At 33.9% G+C, this 20,764-nt stretch overlaps 1 protein-coding gene across 1 annotated transcript in view; it reads right to left on the bottom strand.

Annotated features, from left to right (window-relative positions):
* The window catches only part of l(3)07882 (Nucleolar protein 14 homolog l(3)07882), an 85,670-nt gene that overhangs the window by 23,133 nt on the left and 41,773 nt on the right, over positions 1-20,764 (bottom strand). The window contains exons 6-9 of the mRNA XM_089087891.1: positions 11,735-11,820; positions 8,016-8,071; positions 6,796-6,865; positions 3,960-4,163 (exon numbers count right to left, since the gene is read on the bottom strand). Of these exons, the coding sequence (XP_088944017.1) occupies positions 3,960-4,163; positions 6,796-6,865; positions 8,016-8,071; positions 11,735-11,820 (416 nt within the window). The remainder of the gene's footprint in view (positions 1-3,959; positions 4,164-6,795; positions 6,866-8,015; positions 8,072-11,734; positions 11,821-20,764) is intronic.

The following is a 20,764-nucleotide window of genomic DNA, read 5'->3' as shown; positions in this document are numbered from 1 at the left end:
ATGTTTTCCAGAGAAATTGTCTAGGGAATGTTCTGGGTACTAGGCTGACTGACCATATTTCAAACAGTATGCTGTACGAAAAATGTGGTTCAATACCGCTCTCTAGGGCTATAATGAAAGAAAGGTTGAGATGGCTAGGGCACGTTGTGCGGATGTAGGATGACAGATTGCCGAAGATTGTCCTTTTCGGCCAACCTAAGGCTAAACGGAAAGCAGGTCGTCCTCGTCTGGGGTGGGAGGACATCATAAAGAAAGATTTAAAGGAAATGGGAACTCCCTGGGAGGGTGTAAAAAGAGAGGTTTTGAATAGATTTGGATGGAGAAGGAGCGTACGTAGCTGTGTTGGCCTCAGGCGGCCTGGTGCTGCGGTGAGTTGTTAGTACTACTACTGCTAGCAGTAGTAGTATTTTAATTTTTGTCTTTTTAATTTCGTCGACCGTGAAAGCGTTGTGGAAATTGCTGTGAAAAGCGTTGAAAGTATTGTGAAAATTGTGTGAATATTTGTTTTGACCGTGTCACTGAAGGTGAAAATTGCATTTTGTATATGTAGACTTTTTGAATTATTTACTAATGTCTTGACGAAATATTTGAAAAAAAACTACGTTTTCTAAAGAGTTAAAGAGGCTGAGTTACAAGGTCGAACCTTAAAACGTACAGGGATTAGGAGGCAAACCCCCCGCTTTCGCAGCCTTTAAATAAAAAAAAAAAAAGTTTTTTAAACTGAAAGTAAGGAGCGACATTAAATCTTAAAACGAACAGAAATTATTCCGTATATGAAAGGGGCTGTGCCCTCCTCAACGCCTCGCTCTTTACGCTAAAGTTTGACTTTCTCACAACTCTTTTTTTTAAACAATAAAAACTTTACCGTAAAGAGCGGATTGATCCTTACTTTAGCGTGATCAGATTGAGCTGAAATTTCGAGGATAAGCTCCCAGGACCCAGGAAAGCTTATCCTCTAAATTTCAACCCGATCAGACACCAGTAAAGGTGGGTTGTGGTAGGACAAATTAAAATTGACTATTAAAGGAAAACGAGGTTTTTCGTAAATATATATTCAGAGGATAATTTTTTCGGTCTGAAAATATCAAAAGGCCCTAACAGGTCGAATTCTGCTTCGAATGAGTCCTCATTCACCCGGATCAGTTGCCAACTGTGGCCTGTAGGCGTGAATAACAAAAAAAAAAGAGAAATGAAGTTTAAGTGGCTATATTTGGTTTTTTGAAAACAGGGAAGGAGTGATCGGATTGAGCTGGAATTTCGAGGATAAGCTCCGTACCATATAAGGTTATTATCGAAAACGTTGTCGTAAAAACTTCAAAAAGGGCTCATTCGATTGGAAATTGAGAGGGATATTGCCCTTTTTAATGGTCGAAAGTAATCGGTGGGAGAATCACCCCCCCCCCCCCCACGCCTATTATTTCCCCAGACATTTTCGATCAACATTTTAATATTTCCATTTTGTTCAACATAATAGAGAGGTCTGGAAATTATATCTTTGAGGATGACAACCCTCCCCCCATGGCCCTAAGGAAAAGGGTCGCAAGTTATGCCCTTGGGGCATATAAGGTTCTTATAGAAAGTTTTGTCGTAAAAGCTTCAAAAAGGGCTGATTCGATTGGAAATTGAGAGGACTAGTGTATATTTTATTAATCGAAAGCGATCAGAGGGCAAATGAGCCCCCACGCCCATCTTTTCCTCAAACACTTCCAATCACAATTTGACATAGCCATTTTGTTCAACATATTTGAAAGGTCTGGAAATTATATCTTTGAGGATAACAAATTCCCCCCAGCCCTGAGAGCAAGGGTTGTAAGTTGTGCCCTCGGGGCATATAAGGTTTTTATAGAAAGAGAAGTCATATAAACCTCGGAGGGGGCTCATTGGATTAATAATCAGACACTCTAGTGCTCTTTTTTAGAGTCAAAGTGATCGGAGGGCAGCTAACCCCCCCCCCCACCACACAAACACAAACACGTCATATACTCCTGAAACGTATCTAATAAAAATTTAGAGACAGCCATTCTATTCAAAATTGCCTAAATATCATATAACCAGGTTTTGGCTTTGAAACCAAGCCTAAAAATTAGGGACACCAGTTTTAACGTATGCCCAGGGGATGTTTAAGAGTCTTAAGGAAGGGATGGTCTGTTAACTTTAGAAGAGGCTCAGACTTTTTCCCTTAAAAAGACTATGTAAATAAAAAACAAACATAAATTAGTTAAAGAAAATTTTTACAAAAAATAATTTTTTCAAAAAAAAAAAAAAGTAAAGAACTCCATTAAACCAACAATGAACAAAAATTGAATCGAACCAATAACCAAACTCCAAAAAAACAAAAGAACAAAAATTATCTACTCTACTACAATTACTCTACCAAGCACACAACTACCACAAATCAGTATCAATAAATAAATGAAACCCAAAACAAACAGAAGTTAAAATAAATAACAGAGTCAAAGTCAAAACGAGCTGAACTTAATATGAGTACGGTTCTAAACCCCTATGCTTTCTAAAAGCCCCGTATATGAAAGGGGCTGTGCCCTCCTCAACGCCTCGCTCTTTACGCTAAAGTTTGACTTTCTCACAACTCTTTTTTTTAAACAATAAAAACTTTACCGTAAAGAGCGGATTGATCCTTACTTTAGCGTGATCAGATTGAGCTGAAATTTCGAGGATAAGCTCCCAGGCCCCAGGAAAGCTTATCCTCTAAATTTCAGCCCAATCAGACAACGTTAAAGTGGGGTTGTGGTGGGAAAAATTAACATGGGCTATTATAGGAAAACGAAGTTTTTCGTAAATGTAAATTCGGGGGATAATTTTTTCGGTCTGAAAATATCAAAAGGCCCTAACAGGTCGAATTCTGCTTCGAATGAGTCCTCATTCACCCGGATCAGTTGCCAACTGTGGCCTGTAGGCGTGGATAAAAAAAAAAAAGAGACATGCAGTTTAAGTGGCTATATTTGGTTTTTTGAAAACCAGGAAGGAGTGATCAGATTGAGCTGAAATTTCGCGGATAAGCTTCCAGGCCCTAGGAAAGCTTATCCTCTAAATTTCAATCCAATCAAACAACGTTATCGGGGGGCTTTGGTGGGAAGGTCGAAACTTCCGGCCCAGTTTACCTGATGAAGATAAAGTCGGAGGAGGATGAAATTTTGCAAGTTTCTTAGTTTGAGCTTGGGCTACAAAATGCGATCACCGCCATCTCTCTGTAACCTCTAGGACCTGAAATCGCTTAACATTGTGGTGGGTCGCCTCTTTATAGAGGCACAAGTGTGCCTCCTTGAAAAAACAAGAATCAGCCCAACCGTGTAAGCATTTTGACATAAAGTAGATTTTGATTCGATTTGATTTCTGATTTGACAGGCAGAATATTATGGTGTTGAATATTCTATATTATTTATTTTTATATTTTCCTTAATTATTTTTTTCATGTCTTCGGGGTTAAGATAAATTTTAAAGAAAATAATTTGGAAATACGAAAGTAGTGTCAACCGTAGAAAGATCGCCCGATAATGGAAGTGCACAAAGATGCCGGCTGGAAGTAAGAAGCGGAAGTTAATTACATCTAATGCACACGGTCTGGCATCGATGTCTATAAAACAGGATACCAGTTTACCCCTTACGATCGAGAATTGCCCTTGTGGTAATTGCCCAAGGGAATGGGGGGGGGGGGGGGAGGGTCCGGGGATGCTATTGTTCGAGGGGATTAGCCCGACACCCATATGAACTTAGTATAATTCAGACAGACAAGTCTTTCATTCGTTTATAACTGATGTTTATTGACTACAAATTTTCTTACTTTAGCTCTCGGCCAAGTAGGATCAAACCCTGGGTAAAGCATCTCCAAGAAAAGATCAATCCGCTGGTCCACACATAACTTATTTACTTAGTTACTTTAAAAAAAAAGGAAAAAAATCTTTGCATTTATTACGTAAAAAGGACGTATATTTATAACTTACTTGTATCAGTATTTTCATTTTCTGCCTCTTCCGCAATATCATGAGCAAGCTGGATTAAAAACTTGAACATAACTTCAGCTTTTGCTTTGTTTTCTCCACTTAGAGTCGGATGATTGCATTTCAGCATTCTTTCTAAGAGTATTGATTGATCCTCAATAGTGTAAGAGCATAAAAGCAAAATGAAATCTTCATAGGATTCAGGCACTAGAAACGAAAATGTATATGATTTTCCTTTTTTCCGCACTTCATAAGACAATGACAAAATTTATCCTTTGTATGTAATTCATCTTGAGAAAAAGGAAAGTATGAAAATATACAAAACAATTCAGCTTTAGAAAAATGAAAGTATGAAAATATACAAAAAAATTCACCTTTAGAAAAAGTAAAGTATGAAAATATACAAAACAATTCAGCTTGAGAAAAAGGAAAGTATGAAAATATACAAAACAAAAACAAATTTCGTTAAAATGAGGACAAGAAGGAATTTGATGTTAACAGAGCTTTGCACAGCACCAAAGTATTGTCTTTGTCTTTAAGGGCAACACTCATATTTCTGCAAGGATTTAATTCTGATTTACCATTTGAACCTACAAGCGTTTTAGTTTGGTAGCACTTATTACATAGTTCAAAACATTAATTGTTAGCGCATGCTCAGATCTTTCGCTCCAAATAGGTCTCGGGTCCTTCAGTCTATAGAAATAATACGCTCGAGTCTTTAGCTCTGTTAAATTCGGCCTTAAGCATTACATTATTTCCCTCCAATCACTTCGCCCACTACCATCCTACGGGTTTTGGCTATCTGTTTATACACATATATATATATATATATATATTCACAGCATATATAAATTCCTATGGTTCAAAAATTGTTCAACATAAACTTCAATGCTTTTAGCCTGATTAGATCTTCGAAGACCTTTTGATGACCCCTTACTTCACTCAGGCAAGTGATCAGGCCTTTGGCCCTCACGAATAAATGAGGTCAAATGTAGCAAAAAGATGACATTAATGGGAGAATTTATGGTATTTTTCTTTCTTCTTTGTTTACAAAAATAAAATATCAGCCCTTGTCTCTCATAGTGAATACTACATTATATATTCAAAGTTTCACAATGTTTTATAAATTAGTTTTGGAGTGTATCACACACTTATATGCAAACATCACCAATTGTATATATACATAGAGAAGAGAAGAGAAAGGGATTCGAACAGGGGTGGTCAACCCAAATTATCTTGTGGGTCACTTTGGAAATGCATCATAACTCCGCGGGCCGCTTATAAAATTACATAAGCCCATAATAGATTCAGACTTAGTATAGATATTTTTTGGGGTGACAAATTGAAAAATAATGAATTTTTATTAATTATGTCTACTATTATTTTTACATATAAACATAGATAATATACTACTAAATGCACATTGTAAAAAATATATAATACTAAAAATAGCAAAATTACAAAATAAAATCATAGAAAAGTATTTATTTCACTAATGCGATATTTGTTTCTCCACTTTGTCACTTAGCTTTTGCAAGTCGATCTTAATTTGGGTATTTGCATTTCATAATTGGCGATGCAGGTTAGCGTCCGTTAAGTTTGAGCTTGTTTTGTATTTGGTCAATTTCATTTTCAAAAAAAAAAGAATTCGCAGGTGTAAATTGAACCAAAAGCGCTAACGACTTTTTGTGCCAAATTGCTTAAATTGGATAATTTTTCTTTTGTGACGTAAATGTTTAAAAAAATCTATTTTTGATTCTGAATTTTCAAACATACGTTTTAATTCATTATTGCGCTGTATGCCAATCAGATCCATTTGGAGATATTCTAGGACAGACCCAATTTCAACATGAAAAGGAGAAGAATATATTTCAAAATGTTTGGTGCATTTTTTCCAACTCTAAATTATTGAATTGGCTTTCAAAAGCATCTGCAAGTTCTCTCATTTCTTTCGCATATTTGATATAATGGTTACATTTTGATTTCTTAAATTCTTTCAACAATGGAAAGGGGTGAGCATTAATAATTTTCAGTTGCGATTCAAATAACAACAATTTCTTCTGAAATGCTCTGATGTGATTAAATGTATCGACTATGAGGTTATCTTTTCCTTGCAATGATATATTTAATTCATTGAGTTTGTTGACAGTATCTACTAAAAAGCATAAATCCAAAAGTCACTCATCATTTCTGAAATTTGGCACAGACCTTTGTTTGTCATTCATAAACAAATCAATTTCTTCTCCTAACTGATTCATTCGTTCTCTACGAAACGGGGCTTAAACTATTTAAGCCCCGTTTCTGGCTTAAATAGTTTAGCTTACTAAGCAGTGTAAAATATGCAAACAGCATTTAGATTTTTAGGTACCAGGAAGCTATACAAGCTGCTTAAGAATTCAACAGGAAGTCGAAAAACTCAGTCTCTGTTAGAGACGAATAAGGCAGTATCATAAGAAGTCGAGATGAAATTGTAGACCAATGGAAACACCATTTTCAGAAACAAACACATCCCAAAACAAAATTATCGTGACTTGCAACACTTCCTGTGCACTCCAAAACCGACCCCTCGTTGGGTATCCCTACAATTTCTCGACCATTCCCGGTGCCTCCCAAAGATGCCGGTGTCAAATTCAGCCCCTGAACAAGGATGAAATACTTACAGCAATAAAAATCTGAAAAATAACTCAGGTTTCGGGATTAGATTCAGTACTAGCAGAAATGGCTAGCTAGGTTTTATCAACCGTTTCAGCTTTGGCAGAAGCACGATCCCACGCAAAAATCAGGCGTTGTTTTGACCTTGGATGGTCTGTGTTAACCAGCTCTTTACGCTTAAACAAACACTCGAGCATCGCAATGTTCACAAGCAGATCACTATAGTAATTTTTATCGAATCGTAACAGTTTTTGACTCTAAAAAAAAAAACTTTTAAAAACGCATCAAAAATCTGTTTATATGCATTTTTTACGTTTTTACGAGTCAAACAAAAATTTCAGGGGGGAGGGGTTCAAACTCCTTACCCCCTGGATACGGCTTTGGTCCTGAGACACAAAAGATGCATACCTTAAAATATAAATTGTCGATATATACTTGTTTTGTTTAATCATAAAGAAATCTGTGCTTCCAGTAACTTAGGGATATCGCAAAATATACCAGAATATTTTACATTTTTGCTTGTTTTAAATTTTTGATCGAAAATTTAGAAAACTTCGATAACACTAGAAAAAACTTTTAACCTTTTAACGGGTAAAAATCAACAAAAATACACACAATTTATTCAAGGAAAAGGAAGAGATGACACCAAGAAAACCCATAAAAAAGGCTAACTATATGAAAACCATAGCCAACTATATAAAAAATCGTTAAAAACCTGATTATAAGAAAGTGACGTTAATTTAAATTTTAAGCTACGCGTCTTTAAAATGCGTAACTGACTTTTAAACCCCTGTATGTCCATTTTACTGCAAATTCTTCTTGTAAAACATATTTTCCCCAGAGCAGATATCGTCCGTGACTTTTTTATGTCACGAACAGATCAAAATAGATTTTTTTTTCAAATTGCAAAATAAAATCACAATTTCGGGGCCTTTTCAAATAATCTTGTTTTATGAGTATTTTCAAAAGGAATTATTTATTTAAAAAATAGCAGCCCAAAAAATATGAAAATTTACTGAAACATTTGCTGAGCAAAATTGGAATTTTAGGTACAGTCTCAATTCGCTGAGTTGGTGTGGACGCTTGGACACAATACTGCTTGTCTAAAAACTAACGTTTAAACCTACTAACTGAAAAATCTAGATGGTGAGTTATACATGATTTGTTTACCAGCACCATCAATTTAAGTTGCTTAAAAAAAAAGCAAAGATAAACAAGTTAATAACTCAATTCAGAAATCCCTTATTATCTATAGTTTTCTATACCTTTAACAACATATGGTACTGTCGGGTTTATTTCTTCTTTGCCAGTTTTCATCCGCGTAATTTCTTTTTTCGACATTTTATTCTCCGGTTCATCAACTTCCGAGTCGTCTTATTTTTAATATAAATATTAATACAAATTTACATCTTCCTCCTCGTCTTCACCAGACTCGTCAGAAACACCGTCATCATTTTCTGGCCCTAAAATAACAATAATAGCAGAACAGAAACAACTGTATTAAATACTGTCTTTATAGTGATTGTCATTATTTGTTATTATGCTACTAGTGATTATTTTTGTGTTAGTATTTATATTATATATTATTTGAGAGGCTCACTTTCAAAGAGATTGTAAAAATAATAATAATAATAAAACAGTCAAGAAAGCTAACTAAGAAGATAACGGGTTTTGATTATGATGTACCAATTTTGTGATGGAGAAAAAAAATCTTCAGAATGGCTTTTGGTTTTTTGGCGATTTTTGTCCAAAAATATGTTTAGGGCATTTCGGCACTTTGGGGCAAGAATCTTTATTACAAGTTAATTTCTTCATTAACAGTACAAAGCTAAGAGGCAAATCAAGGTGCTGGCTCTGAAATTTCAAAAGACTCAAAATACAATTTGATTTCTTAATGATTTGATTTGTGTTTTTTGATTGCGTTTTGAATTGATTTGCGTTTTTTTTTCTGAGGAGCTAGGAGGGATGACTTAAGATTTAGCAATTTGTTCCGTGACTAGAAAAGAACTCAATGTCAAAGTTAAAGTTAAGGATAGTCAATCTTTGCAAAGTAAAATCATGTCTAGTCCACATTTGACTTTTCATTGTTTGACTTGTCAAAGATGCCAAAATTCATTGGATTGGTGACCGTTAAATTACATTTGTTGTTTGTTTGTTATTAATTAAAAAAGCTTTTTACACAAAATAAGTTTTTCAAAAAAATTAAAGAACTCCATTAAACCGAAAATGAACGAAATAGAATCAAATAATCTAAAAAGCCTACAACTACCACACATCAGTATCAATAAATAAATGAAACCCAAAACGAATATAAATTAAGATAAATAACAGAGTCAAACTCGAAACGAGCAGAAATTAATATGAGTAGGGTTCAAAACCCCTATGCTTTCTATAAGCCAGAATATAATTGGTACTTTACTGAAAAAAATTCAAATGAATTTACTGAAAAAAATGTGCATTGTCAGTTTAATATACATATTATGATACTTATTCCTTAAAATCTTAATTAATTTTTTGTTTATTAAAGTTATAAATTGAACAAATTTAGAAGTATTTTTTTAAGTAAAGTACAAATTATATTCTGGCTTTTAGAAAGCATAGGGGTTTTCCAGCCTCAATTTCAAACCACCATTTAATAAAAATAAACATAACACAAAAATATCCTCCATTCACGTACCTTGAAGTATAAACTTCAAATAAAAAATAAAATAATACTCATACCAATATTATAATAATCAGCAATATATTGCTGTTGTTAATAGACCATTTTAGAGACAGTGAGAAAACAATTTGAAGGGAAGCAAAAAGAAAATCTAATCTCGCGAAGTTTTGAAAGGCGCATAGGTCGCCGTCATATTTTGTCTATTTGGAACAGAATTAGTTGTCCATATCGGATAATTTATTATTTATATATGCCAAAAATACAACATCAAAATTTATTTCACATATACCTAAAATGCCGTCTATTATTACGAATAATGAAATCTCCAATTCTGTTGCAAAATGATGTTTTCTTGTTTTTGATGGTAGATATTTCAGGTCTTTGCTTTCCAATGAAACGAATACTGAGAGTTCAGGAAGTGCAGCTTTGTAATCAGGGGTATGACCTACCAAACTCTAGAATACTTAGGGAAAGAAGATACCAAATTGAGAGTAATTCAAATAAAGATTTAGTGAGGGAGCAAAAATAATTATGTGAAGCTTTTTGCAGACTTAGGGCAGTATTTAACTAAGTTAATGTAAAAAAATTACAATCTTTAGCTTAACAATGTAGACTTGTTTTGAGACATAGTGTATACAACTACATCAGGTAGTTTTCGAATAAGAGTTCAAACTCTGGTCGGTCTCCTCTATCTTTTACGTGTTAAGTATTCTTCCAGCAATACACCGGGGGGGGGGGGGATCGAAATTAGAAAATTCACAAGAATACTTTGACTGATTTTCCAAAACATAGATCATGCTTTTTATTTTGGACACAATAAAATATCTTGCCTCTAATTTGAGAATCTAGATTAAAGTAACGAAATAAAAAATAGTCAAACTTTAAGTCAACGATAGTAACCTCCACAGATTTCTCAAATAGAAAAGCTAGACTATTCTTTTTAAATGCGCTATTAAATCAATTAATAATCAAACGAACACACAGGAACCAAATAGATTAACTACGTAAGAAAAATAACTGCTATAAGATAGAAAGATATTGAAGACTTAATTAGATAGTAGAAGAGCGTCCGAAAGTAAAAATTTTACAATGATTCCTTTTTTTTTAAGATGGAGGTTCACATACTCAAGTATAGAGAAACGGGATTTTGTGCTGAGCTGGTCAAACTTTTAACTAGAAACATTATTTCGTATTCAATGGCTGCAAACTTATTTCAGCGATTCTCAGGCTTAGCCATTGTTTACAAGTTGTCTCATACCCGATGCATAACATAAAAGTAAAATAAAAATTTAAAGAATGAAAGAAAATTGAAAAGAAAAAATGAGGATAATTCCAGCCAGTGAAAAAAGATACATATGCAGATATTTCAGTCGAGACCTCCGTTCGACCGTCCTCAGTGCACAAAAATAAGTAAAGAGCAAAAAATACGGATACAAGGCCCAGCGATACAATAAATGACGAAACAAACTTAAAAAATAAGCACTAAATTAAGAGGCGCTCTCGAAGTAACGGTGAAAGGACATCTAAGTAAAATCACCAAACATTAAATGGCCATTCAAACCTGGGAAATCCTTTTATGTAAAGCTTTTATAGTCTTATCAGAAGTCTCTTGCGAAATAACACATTGTGAATAAAAATTATATAAAGAATCAGAATTTCTTACGTTCATTATAAATGGGGCTTAGATAAGTTTCACCAATATCTCTATTAAGTGTGACTTTTTTGCGCATATGTTTCTTAATTTCAACTAATTCCCTGAAAATTTGCATGCAACCTTTAACGGGGGGAAAATGAGTGTTATCAAATAAAATGAAATGGTGAGGATTATCATGAACGCAATGAGCCAAGGCAGGATTCAAATTCTCAGCTACGCCATGCAGCTTCGCCAAAGGCCTGTGAATTTTGATTCCACCTAAGCTCAACATGTTTATTATAATCCTCACCATCGCATTTTATTCGATAACACTTCCATTACTGTCCCTGTTAAAGATGTCAGGCAATTTTTCAGGGAGGCAGTTGAAATTAAGAAACACATGCACAAAAAAAACACCCCTAATACGAGTGAAACTTATCGAAGCCACTTATGAAGTTACAAATTCCAATCCTTCATATAATTTTTATTCACAAACTGCTATTTCACAACAGATTTCTGATGAGACCATACCTGATAAGCAATTGGAGTTCAAAAAATCTTACACGAAGTTCCCATGCTTAAATAGCCATTCAGTGTTTGAAGCTTTTATTTAGTTTTCATTTCACCGTTACTTCGAGAATGCTTTTTTAAATTTTGTGCTTTTTTGAGGTCTCGGCCGAAATATCTGCATATGTATCCTTGCTTTTTTCACTGGTTGGAATTATGCTCGTTTTTCTTTTACACGATTTTTGTTTCATTTGTTATGCAAAGCCACTGTGGTCTTTGAAAATACTTAAAATAAAATTGAAAAAAGCGAATATAACTCATTACCTTGGTCGTCGTCGGAATTCCTCTCATCACTTCCTTCTATGTCACATACATTTTGCTCAGGAAGTTTTTTAGCAGGAAGCCAGTAACTAAAAATAAAATATGTATAAAAATAATCCTACTGCATGCAATTTAGTCTCATATCTGTCATATTAGTCTTGGCCTACATCATAGCTAGTTATCATTAGCTAAGATAAAATATATTAAAAAAAATGCTATGTAAACACTCGTTTAAAAAATAAAATTTCACTTTAAACCTTGCAACTTTTTATATCGCATAGAATTATACGAGGGTCTCATCAAGAGCAAATCTAGAATTATATTATGCTAACATAACTTAGTTTTGAAACGCAGCGCCATTTGGCACAGATCTTCGTAAAATTTTGAGACAGGTAATTTTATTGGATAATCTCTGACAATAACTTACATAATCTTTAACGGTTTGACCTGTTGAATAAGGAGTTATGCAGACCGATACACTGTTATCAAACCAGTGTTCAAATCCAATTCTTCACGATTTCATCAGATCCCAGCCAATCATCCTAACTGATCTGAGCAAATTACTAACTTGTATCATATTAATGTGAAATATACACTTAATGGTTAATTGGTCTCATAGAAACAACATATTACTCTTGTTGCATGCGCGCGACGGGAACAGTTATGCAACATTTTGACAAGGGTTGCTCTCTTTTTCAAGGCCACGTCCAATAGCACAACTCCATAAATTTCATATATTTTATCAAGTAGATTTTGTTATTAAATATATTCCGTATTTTCCTTCAAATCCGAGTAATATTTGTAGTTCTTTACAAGAGGGTATTTGTCGTGACCTAATGTAACAAAATATAGTTATGAAATTAAAACGAAAATAATGTCCATCAACGACAATTTTACTACATTCCCATTATCTCTCGCAAATAAAAAGATTTTGTCAAAAAACTTCGAAATTACTGGAGAAGAAAGAAGCAATAGCATTTAATCCGTCAAAAGCGTTGAAAAAGAAATCCCAATGGCCCAATATATACTCATCGAAAATCTTAGAGATAATAAATTCGATAACATTTTTACTATTATTCATTAGCGGCCTTTATACTAACGTTTATTTCCTTTTAAATTTATCAAAATATTCTGGATTTTTTTTTGTCAACAACCATTGTAATGGTTGCTACAACTTGGAAAAAATTAATCATTTGCTCGAATTACAGACTAATGTTTCATTGAAACAGTCTTGATATTACATCAGACCTTTGAATTATGTTTTATAAAAATTAAACCTATTCATCCAGAAGAATAATTACAATACGTGGTTCAACTTAAACGATAAGTAATTATGAGGATTCTGGGGGGGGGGGAAATCTAAAAAAGATTATTTGTAATTATTTTTTGAGAAAAAATAAGACTGTTTGCCACAGACAATACTGTAAAACTTTCAGGTATAAGCATAATTAAGAATTTTTCAGCAATAGGAAAAAGGGTAAGGATCAGATTTTCAGATAGAAACACAATTAAGATATTTTCAGCAAGGGGAAAAATAGAAGAGGTGAGAAAGTCACATTTTAAGGTAGAAGCAAAATTAGATTGTTTTTCAGCAAGGAGAAAAAACCAAGAAGGGAAGGATATCAGATATAATACAAATTTTACCATTGAAATTTTCTTGCTCAAGAGCCCTCACCTGCTGGGTTTCAGATCCTAGAGTCAAAAAGAATGTTTTACCATTAATGCTTGAATGTCTTCCATAATGCTTGAATGTCATTTTTACCATAATGCTTGAATGTCAACCAGTGATATAATTTATCGTGTATTTTGTATAAAATATCATTCAGTTTTTTTTTCTCAAAATTAACTATGTAGTTCATAGCAGTTTTTCTGTTTTAGATGCTAATGTTTTATCATCAAAAGTAAGTCAAAAAAATATTATACAAGTTTATATGCAAATCATTGTAAAGTGTATTTGTCATATTAAATCAAAACTAGTTGATCTTGATGGAATGTGGTATGTAAAATTTATTTGGAAGAATGGAAAAGATCCAAACTTTTGCAATTCTTACAGGTGCATTACTAGCAACCAATAAGGTTTTAGAGAAAAGCATAGTTGCCAACATTCTCATCAGACTATTGTTTATATCTTAAATAAAGCTGGTAAAATTGTTGTCGTCTCCATTTTGGTACTTTAAATATTTCCAAAGCGTTTGACTGCTGTTGCAATTTGTAAGTTTGGTTTGCTTTGCTTCAACTTGGGGTTAATACTATTGTGCTCTTTTAAAGTTTTGATGCTCACATTCTTACTTGCGGCTTAAGTGGGGTTATGGAGAATTTTCTGGGCATTAATGCACGTACTGCGGTCAGGCAATGAGATGTACTTTTTGTCCATTTTTTAATGCCTTAGTTGCGAGTGAACTGTCAGATTCAAAGTACCTGTTTGACAGGCTTTTTTTCTGATTAATCATATTTAGCTTATGTAGATGATTTGCTTCTCGTTAGCCTTTCTCAATTTGGCCTGTCGTGCTCTGTTCAGCTAGTGGCCTCATCTTTTCGAAATATAGGGTTATTTCTTAATGTAGATAAATGTGAATATATTGTGTTTAATGGTTTGTAGGATCTGATCCCTTGGATTGCAATCTTTCTCCTATTCCTTAAGTAGATTCTTTTTGTTGGCTAGGTCTCACTGTTTGTAGAAAACGTAACCTTTTCCAGTTCTTAGGGATGTTACAATGAAACTTCAGCTAGGGTATTCAAAAATTCTTGGAAACTGGAGTCATTATAGAAGGCGAGCTTTATCTAGACTATATTCCAGCTTTTGTGCCCATTCCGTGATTTTATTTTTGTCGTGTTAGTAGTATTCAACATCGACGCAGACTTCTCCTTCGGTAAATGGCAGGTTTAATAAGATTACACAAGTACTGGATCCTAGTGCCCTCCGTGATTGTAAAAACAAAATAATGGATGTTAATTGGGATGAAGAGCTAGCTCTACCTGATCATGCTGATGCGAAGTTTGTGAAATTCTATAATAAACTGCTTAATCTGCTGAATAGTTGCACTAAAGAGGTACGGAAAAGAGCTCACAGAGAAATGCCTAAGAAGCCGTGGGTGACAAAAGGATTGCTCAGATCAATAAATCGAAGGGATTTGCTGTTTAAAAAGAAAATGTTACAACCTAGTGATGTTAATGAAAGGATATACAAAAACTACAGAAATGCATTAAATAGACTTTTGCGAAAAGCAAAGGAAGCTCATTATAAGAAAAAGTTTGGTGATGCAGCTGGAAACCCCAATAAAACATGGCGGATAATTAAACAGCTCATAAATCCTCCCCACACAGTCGCCCCGGATCAGATTATTGGTCGAGTAGGTGCAGAATTAAGTGACCCGTCTGATATAGCCCAAGAATTTGTTGACCACTTCGCTACAGTTGGACATAATGTGGCTGAGGGAGTAAGAATAGTGGATGGCGACCGCCCTTTCCAACATTACCTTGGAAATAGCGAAACAGAATTTTCAGTTTACCTCAAACCGGTGACCGAGAGTGAAGTAAAAGAAATAATTTTCGACATGAAAAATAGTGCAGCTGGTAGTGACATTTTGTCTCTACGGATAATTAAATATCTGTGGCCAGCTATATCGCATGTATTAGTTAACCTAATAAATCTTTGTTTTAAACAGGGAGTATTTCCATCTTGTTTCAAGTTGGCACGACTTACACCGGTTCATAAGGGGGGTGATCACAGTGAGGTAAGTAACTATCGCCCGATTTCCGGTTTACCGGTCATGTCAAGACTTGTGGAAAAGTGCTTTTCCCGGAGGTTGTACCATTATTTAGAGTGCCATTCAATACTAACATCCACCCAGATTGGATTCAGAAATGGACGCACGACCGAACAAGCTGTGGCTTATCTCTGTGGTGTTGTGAATACTGCCCTGGACCTTGGTTTTAAAGTGTCTACCATCTTTTTGGACATTATAAAAGCTTTCGACACTGTAGACCATGGTATATTGCTTGAAAAATGTGAATTTTATGGGATTAGAGGGCCTGCTCTTGATTTCCTACGTAGTTTTTTGTCTAATAGGCAGCAGTATGTGCGAATAAATGGATCTACTTCTTCCGTTGTAGATATGAAATGTGGTGTGCCACAAGGGTCCGTTCTTGGCCCCTTGCTATTTTTGATATTTGTAAATGATCTTGTACTGTCCCTGAAGGATGCGAAAACTAAAATGAGCGACATGTTTCACAGTGACAGTGACGTTACAGTACCTCTATTTGCCGATGATACTTCATTGATTTACATTGCAAAAACAGAACGCCTTTTAGTTGAATTAATGACACAGTGTTTAGATCAAGTGTCTAGCTGGCTAAGAGTTAATTAAATAAAAGTAAACCCATCTAAGAGCAGTTTTGTAATATTTTCGCGTACATCTAATTACTACCCATGGATCCAAGAAGTGAGTTACCTGGAAGGTAAAGTTAAGCGTGATCAGTGTGTTAGATATTTGGGTATTATGCTAGATGAAACACTATCTTTTAGGAAACATGTTGAAAAGGTGTCAGGAATCCTGTGCCGTAATCTGGGAATACTGCGTAAATTGAAACATGTATTACCCCCTTCTGTTCTTCGCACTTTGTATTTTTCTATTATACATCCACATATATTGTATTGCTCATCTATTTGGCTGAGTACGTTTCCATCAATTACTAATCGAGTTCGAGTGATCCAAAATAACGGAATCCGTGTGTTGACTGGTAAATCAAATCTTGTATCCGTTAGAGCTACCTATATTGATGTAAAAGTATTACCTGCTGCAGGCCTTAGAGATTTTTATAGCCTTCAATTTATGTTCAAATATAATAATGAATTATTACCGTCTTGCTTTTCAGGAATGCTAAAAGCTAGATCTTCGATTCATGATCATGAAACTCGCCAAAGGGAAAATTTACATGCCCCGCTCGTGGTGTCTGCCAGGTCGACATTCTCGCCTATTTATAGGGGATTAAAGTTGTGGAATGGGGTTAATAAAGAGTTAAGAGAAATAGGGGATCTGAAGGAATTTAAAAATAAAATAAAAGGAATGTTATATGAGAAATATGATTTTTAAATTTTTTTTTTTTTTTTTTTAATATTTTATATTTTTTTTTTTTTTTTTCCTACTGCATGCAATTTAGTCTCATATCTGTCATATTAGTCTTGGCCTACATCATAGCTAGTTATCATTAGCTAAGATAAAATATATTAAAAAAAATGCTATGTAAACACTCGTTTAAAAAATAAAATTTCACTTTAAACCTTGAAACTTTTTATATCGCATAGAATTATACGAGGGTCTCATCAAGAGCAAATCTAGAATTATATTATGATAACATAACTTAGTTTTGAAACGCAGCGCCATTTGGCACAGATCTTCGTAAAATTTTGAGACAGGTAATTTTATTGGATAATCTCTGACAATAACTTACATAATCTTTAACGGTTTGACCTGTTGAATAAGGAGTTATGCAGACCGCTACACTGTTATCAAACCAGTGTTCAAATCCAATTCTTCACGATTTCATCAGATCCCAGCCAATCATCCTAACTGATCTGAGCAAATTACTAACTTGTATCATATTAATGTGAAATATACACTTAATGGTTAATTGGTCTCATAGAAACAACATATTACTCTTGTTGCATGCGCGCTACGGGACCAGTTATGCAACATTTTGACAAGGGTTGCTCTCTTTTTCAAGGCCACGTCCAATAGCACAACTCCATAAATTTCATATATTTTATCAAGTAGATTTTGTTATTAAATATATTCCGTATTTTCCTTCAAATCCGAGTAATATTTGTAGTTCTTTACAAGAGGGTATTTGTCGTGACCTAATGTAACAAAATATAGTTATGAAATTAAAACGAAAATAATGTCCATCAACGACAATTTTACTACATTCCCATTATCTCTCTCAAATAAAAAGATTTTGTCAAAAAACTTCGAAATTACTGGAGAAGAAAGAAGCAATAGCATTTAATCCGTCAAAAGCGTTGAAAAAGAAATTCCAATGGCCCAATATAAAATCATCGAAAATCGTAGAGATAATAAATTCGATAACATTTTTACTATTATTCATTAGCGGCCTTTATACTAACGTTTATTTCCTTTTAAATTTATCAAAATAGTCTGGATTTTTTTTTGTCCACAACCATTGTAATGGTTGCTACAACTTGGAAAAAATTAATCATTTGCTCGAATTACAGACTAATGTTTCATTGAAACAGTCTTGTTATTACATCAGACCTTTGAATTATGTTTTATAAAAATTAAACCTATTCATCCACAAGAATAATTACAATACGTGTTCCAAATTAAACGATAAGTAATTATGAGGATTCTGGGGGGGGGGAAATATAAAAAAGATTATTTGTAATTATTTTTTGATAAATAATAATACTGTTTGCCACAGACAATACTGTAAAACTTTAAGGTATAAGCATAATTAAGAATTTTTCAGCAATAGGAAAAAGGGTAAGGATCAGATTTTCAGATAGAAACACAATTAAGATATTTTCAGCAAGGGGAAAAATAGAAGAGGTGAGAAAGTCACATTTTAAGGTAGAAGCAAAATTAGATTGTTTTTCAGCAAGGAGAAAAAACCAAGAAGGGAAGGATATCAGATATAATACAAATTTTACCATTGAAATTTTCTTGCTCAACAGCCCTCACCTGCTGGGTTTCAGATCCTAGAGTCAAAAAGAATGTTTTACCATTAATGCTTGAATGTCTTCCATAATGCTTGAATGTCATTTTTACCATAATGCTTGAATGTCAACCAGTGATATAATTTATCGTGTATTTTTTATAAAATATCATTCAGTTTTTTTTTCTCAAAATTAACTATGTAGTTCATAGCAGTTTTTCTGTTTTAGCTGCTAATGTTTTACCATCAAAAGTAAGTCAAAAAAATATTATACCAGTTGATATGCAAATCATTGTAAAGTGTATTTGTCATATTAAATAAAAACTAGTTGATCTTGATGGAATGTGGTATGTAAAATTTATTTGGAAGAATGGAAAAGATCCAAACTTGTGCAATTCTTACAGGTGCATTACTAGCAACCAATAAGGTTTTAGAGAAAAGCATAGTTGCCAACATTCTCATCAGACTCTTGTTTATATCTTAAATAAATCTGGTAAAATTGTTGTCGTCTCCATTTTGGTACTTTAAATATTTCCAAAGCGTTTGACTGCTGTTGCAATTTGTAAGTTTGGTTTGCTTTGCTTCAACTTGGGGTTAATACTATTGTGCTCTTTTAAAGTTTTGATGCTCACATTCTTACTTGCGGCTTAAGTGGGGTTATGGAGAATTTTCTGGGCATTAATGCACGTACTGCGGTCAGGCAATGAGATGTACTTTTTGTCCATTTTTTAATGCCTTAGTTGCGAGTGAACTGTCAGATTCAAAGTACCTGTTTGACAGGCTTTTTTTCTGATTAATCATATTTATCTTATTTAGATGATTTGCTTCTCGTTAGCCTTTCTCAATTTGGCCTGTCGTGCTCTGTTCAGCTAGTGGCCTCATCTTTTCGAAATATAGGGTTATTTCTTAATGTAGATAAATGTGAATATATTGTGTTTAATGGTTTGTAGGATCTGATCCCTTGGATTGCAATCTTTCTCCTATTCCTTAAGTAGATTCTTTTTGTTGGCTAGGTCTCACTGTTTGTAGAAAACGTAACCTTTTCCAGTTCTTAGGGATGTTACAATGAAACTTCAGCTAGGGTATTCAAAAATTCTTGGAAACTGGAGTCATTATAGAAGGCGAGCTTTATCTAGACTATATTCCAGCTTTTGTGCCCATTCCGTGATTTTATTTTTGTCGTGTTAGTAGTATTTTTGATAGCAGTGATCAAGACCGACTATTACCGGTGACATAAATATTTCTTTACCTTCTTCGATCTTTCCATAATAATCAATTAATTACTTTGTGTTTGCAACAGATATCATTCAGACATTTTAACCGTCAGGTTCTAAATTCTTAAATGATGCACCGTAAAGTCTTGGTTCGTTCCACCGTCTTATCCCCCTTTACTTGAAATTAATTAAAAAAAACTTTTCGAAAAATAAGTTTTTCAAAAAAAAGTAAAGGCCATTTTAAACTTAAGCTCAGCAGATACAAATACCTGTTAAAATTCAAACTTAAAAAGACCAGAAATTACTATTAAAAAATAAATGAAACCCAAAACGAACAGAAATTAAACAAACAATCATAGCAAAAAACATACAACAAGTAATAATATAAATGAATAAATAGATCTTAAAACAAGTAATGCTGAGATTGAATATGAAAATCAAGCTTAAAACGAAAAGAAAAAATTCCTATTGAAGTATAAATGAAACTTATACTGAAAACAATATGCGTCGTTGAACAGTCTTGGAAAGTATAAACAACATCAAATTGAATATTTGATGTATAATGATATTAATTGTTGAAAGATCCATCAGTTCAAGAATTTTAATTCACTGTAATTTTATTTTTATTTTCAATGCTGTAAGAACTGGAAAAGAAAATGTTTGTAAAACAATTCGTTTTCAGTTAAGCGCGTTTCAGTTTCAGTTAATGTGCCCTCCAATCTCTTTTGACTCTTAAAAAGTGAACTAGAACTTTCAATTTTCAATAAAAAAGGAGACTCCGCGCACCACGCAAAAAGTACAAAAGGCAAGAGCACCTAATGCAGGCGCCATTAATAAGGGTAGCGAAGTTGTTATTCGAGGAAATGCGGAAGACAATTCGGGTAGCGATGCAACAATGTCTGATAGCGATGCGGAAACAGTAGTTGAAGTTGATGTAAATAACCCCGCACCTACTGGCAGTAAAACCTACCATAAAGACACTATTTTAGCGATGTCTCCATTAAAGGGTAATGATAAGAAGACGCGAAAATTTTCGGAAGTTATTAGTCCTGAAGAACAGTCAAGGGGAAAGAGTAGGAATGTTTCCAGGTGAGTGTCGCCCACAGGTGGTTGGCCAAATAGAGTTGGTTGATACGTGTCGAGGGGC

This window comes from Artemia sp. Qi Xiang Cuo, chromosome 4 (assembly GCF_049724085.1).
Source record: "Artemia sp. Qi Xiang Cuo chromosome 4, ASM4972408v1, whole genome shotgun sequence".
Taxonomy (NCBI): Eukaryota; Metazoa; Arthropoda; class Branchiopoda; order Anostraca; family Artemiidae; genus Artemia; species Artemia sp. Qi Xiang Cuo.
This window is presented reverse-complemented; position numbering and strand designations above follow the sequence as displayed.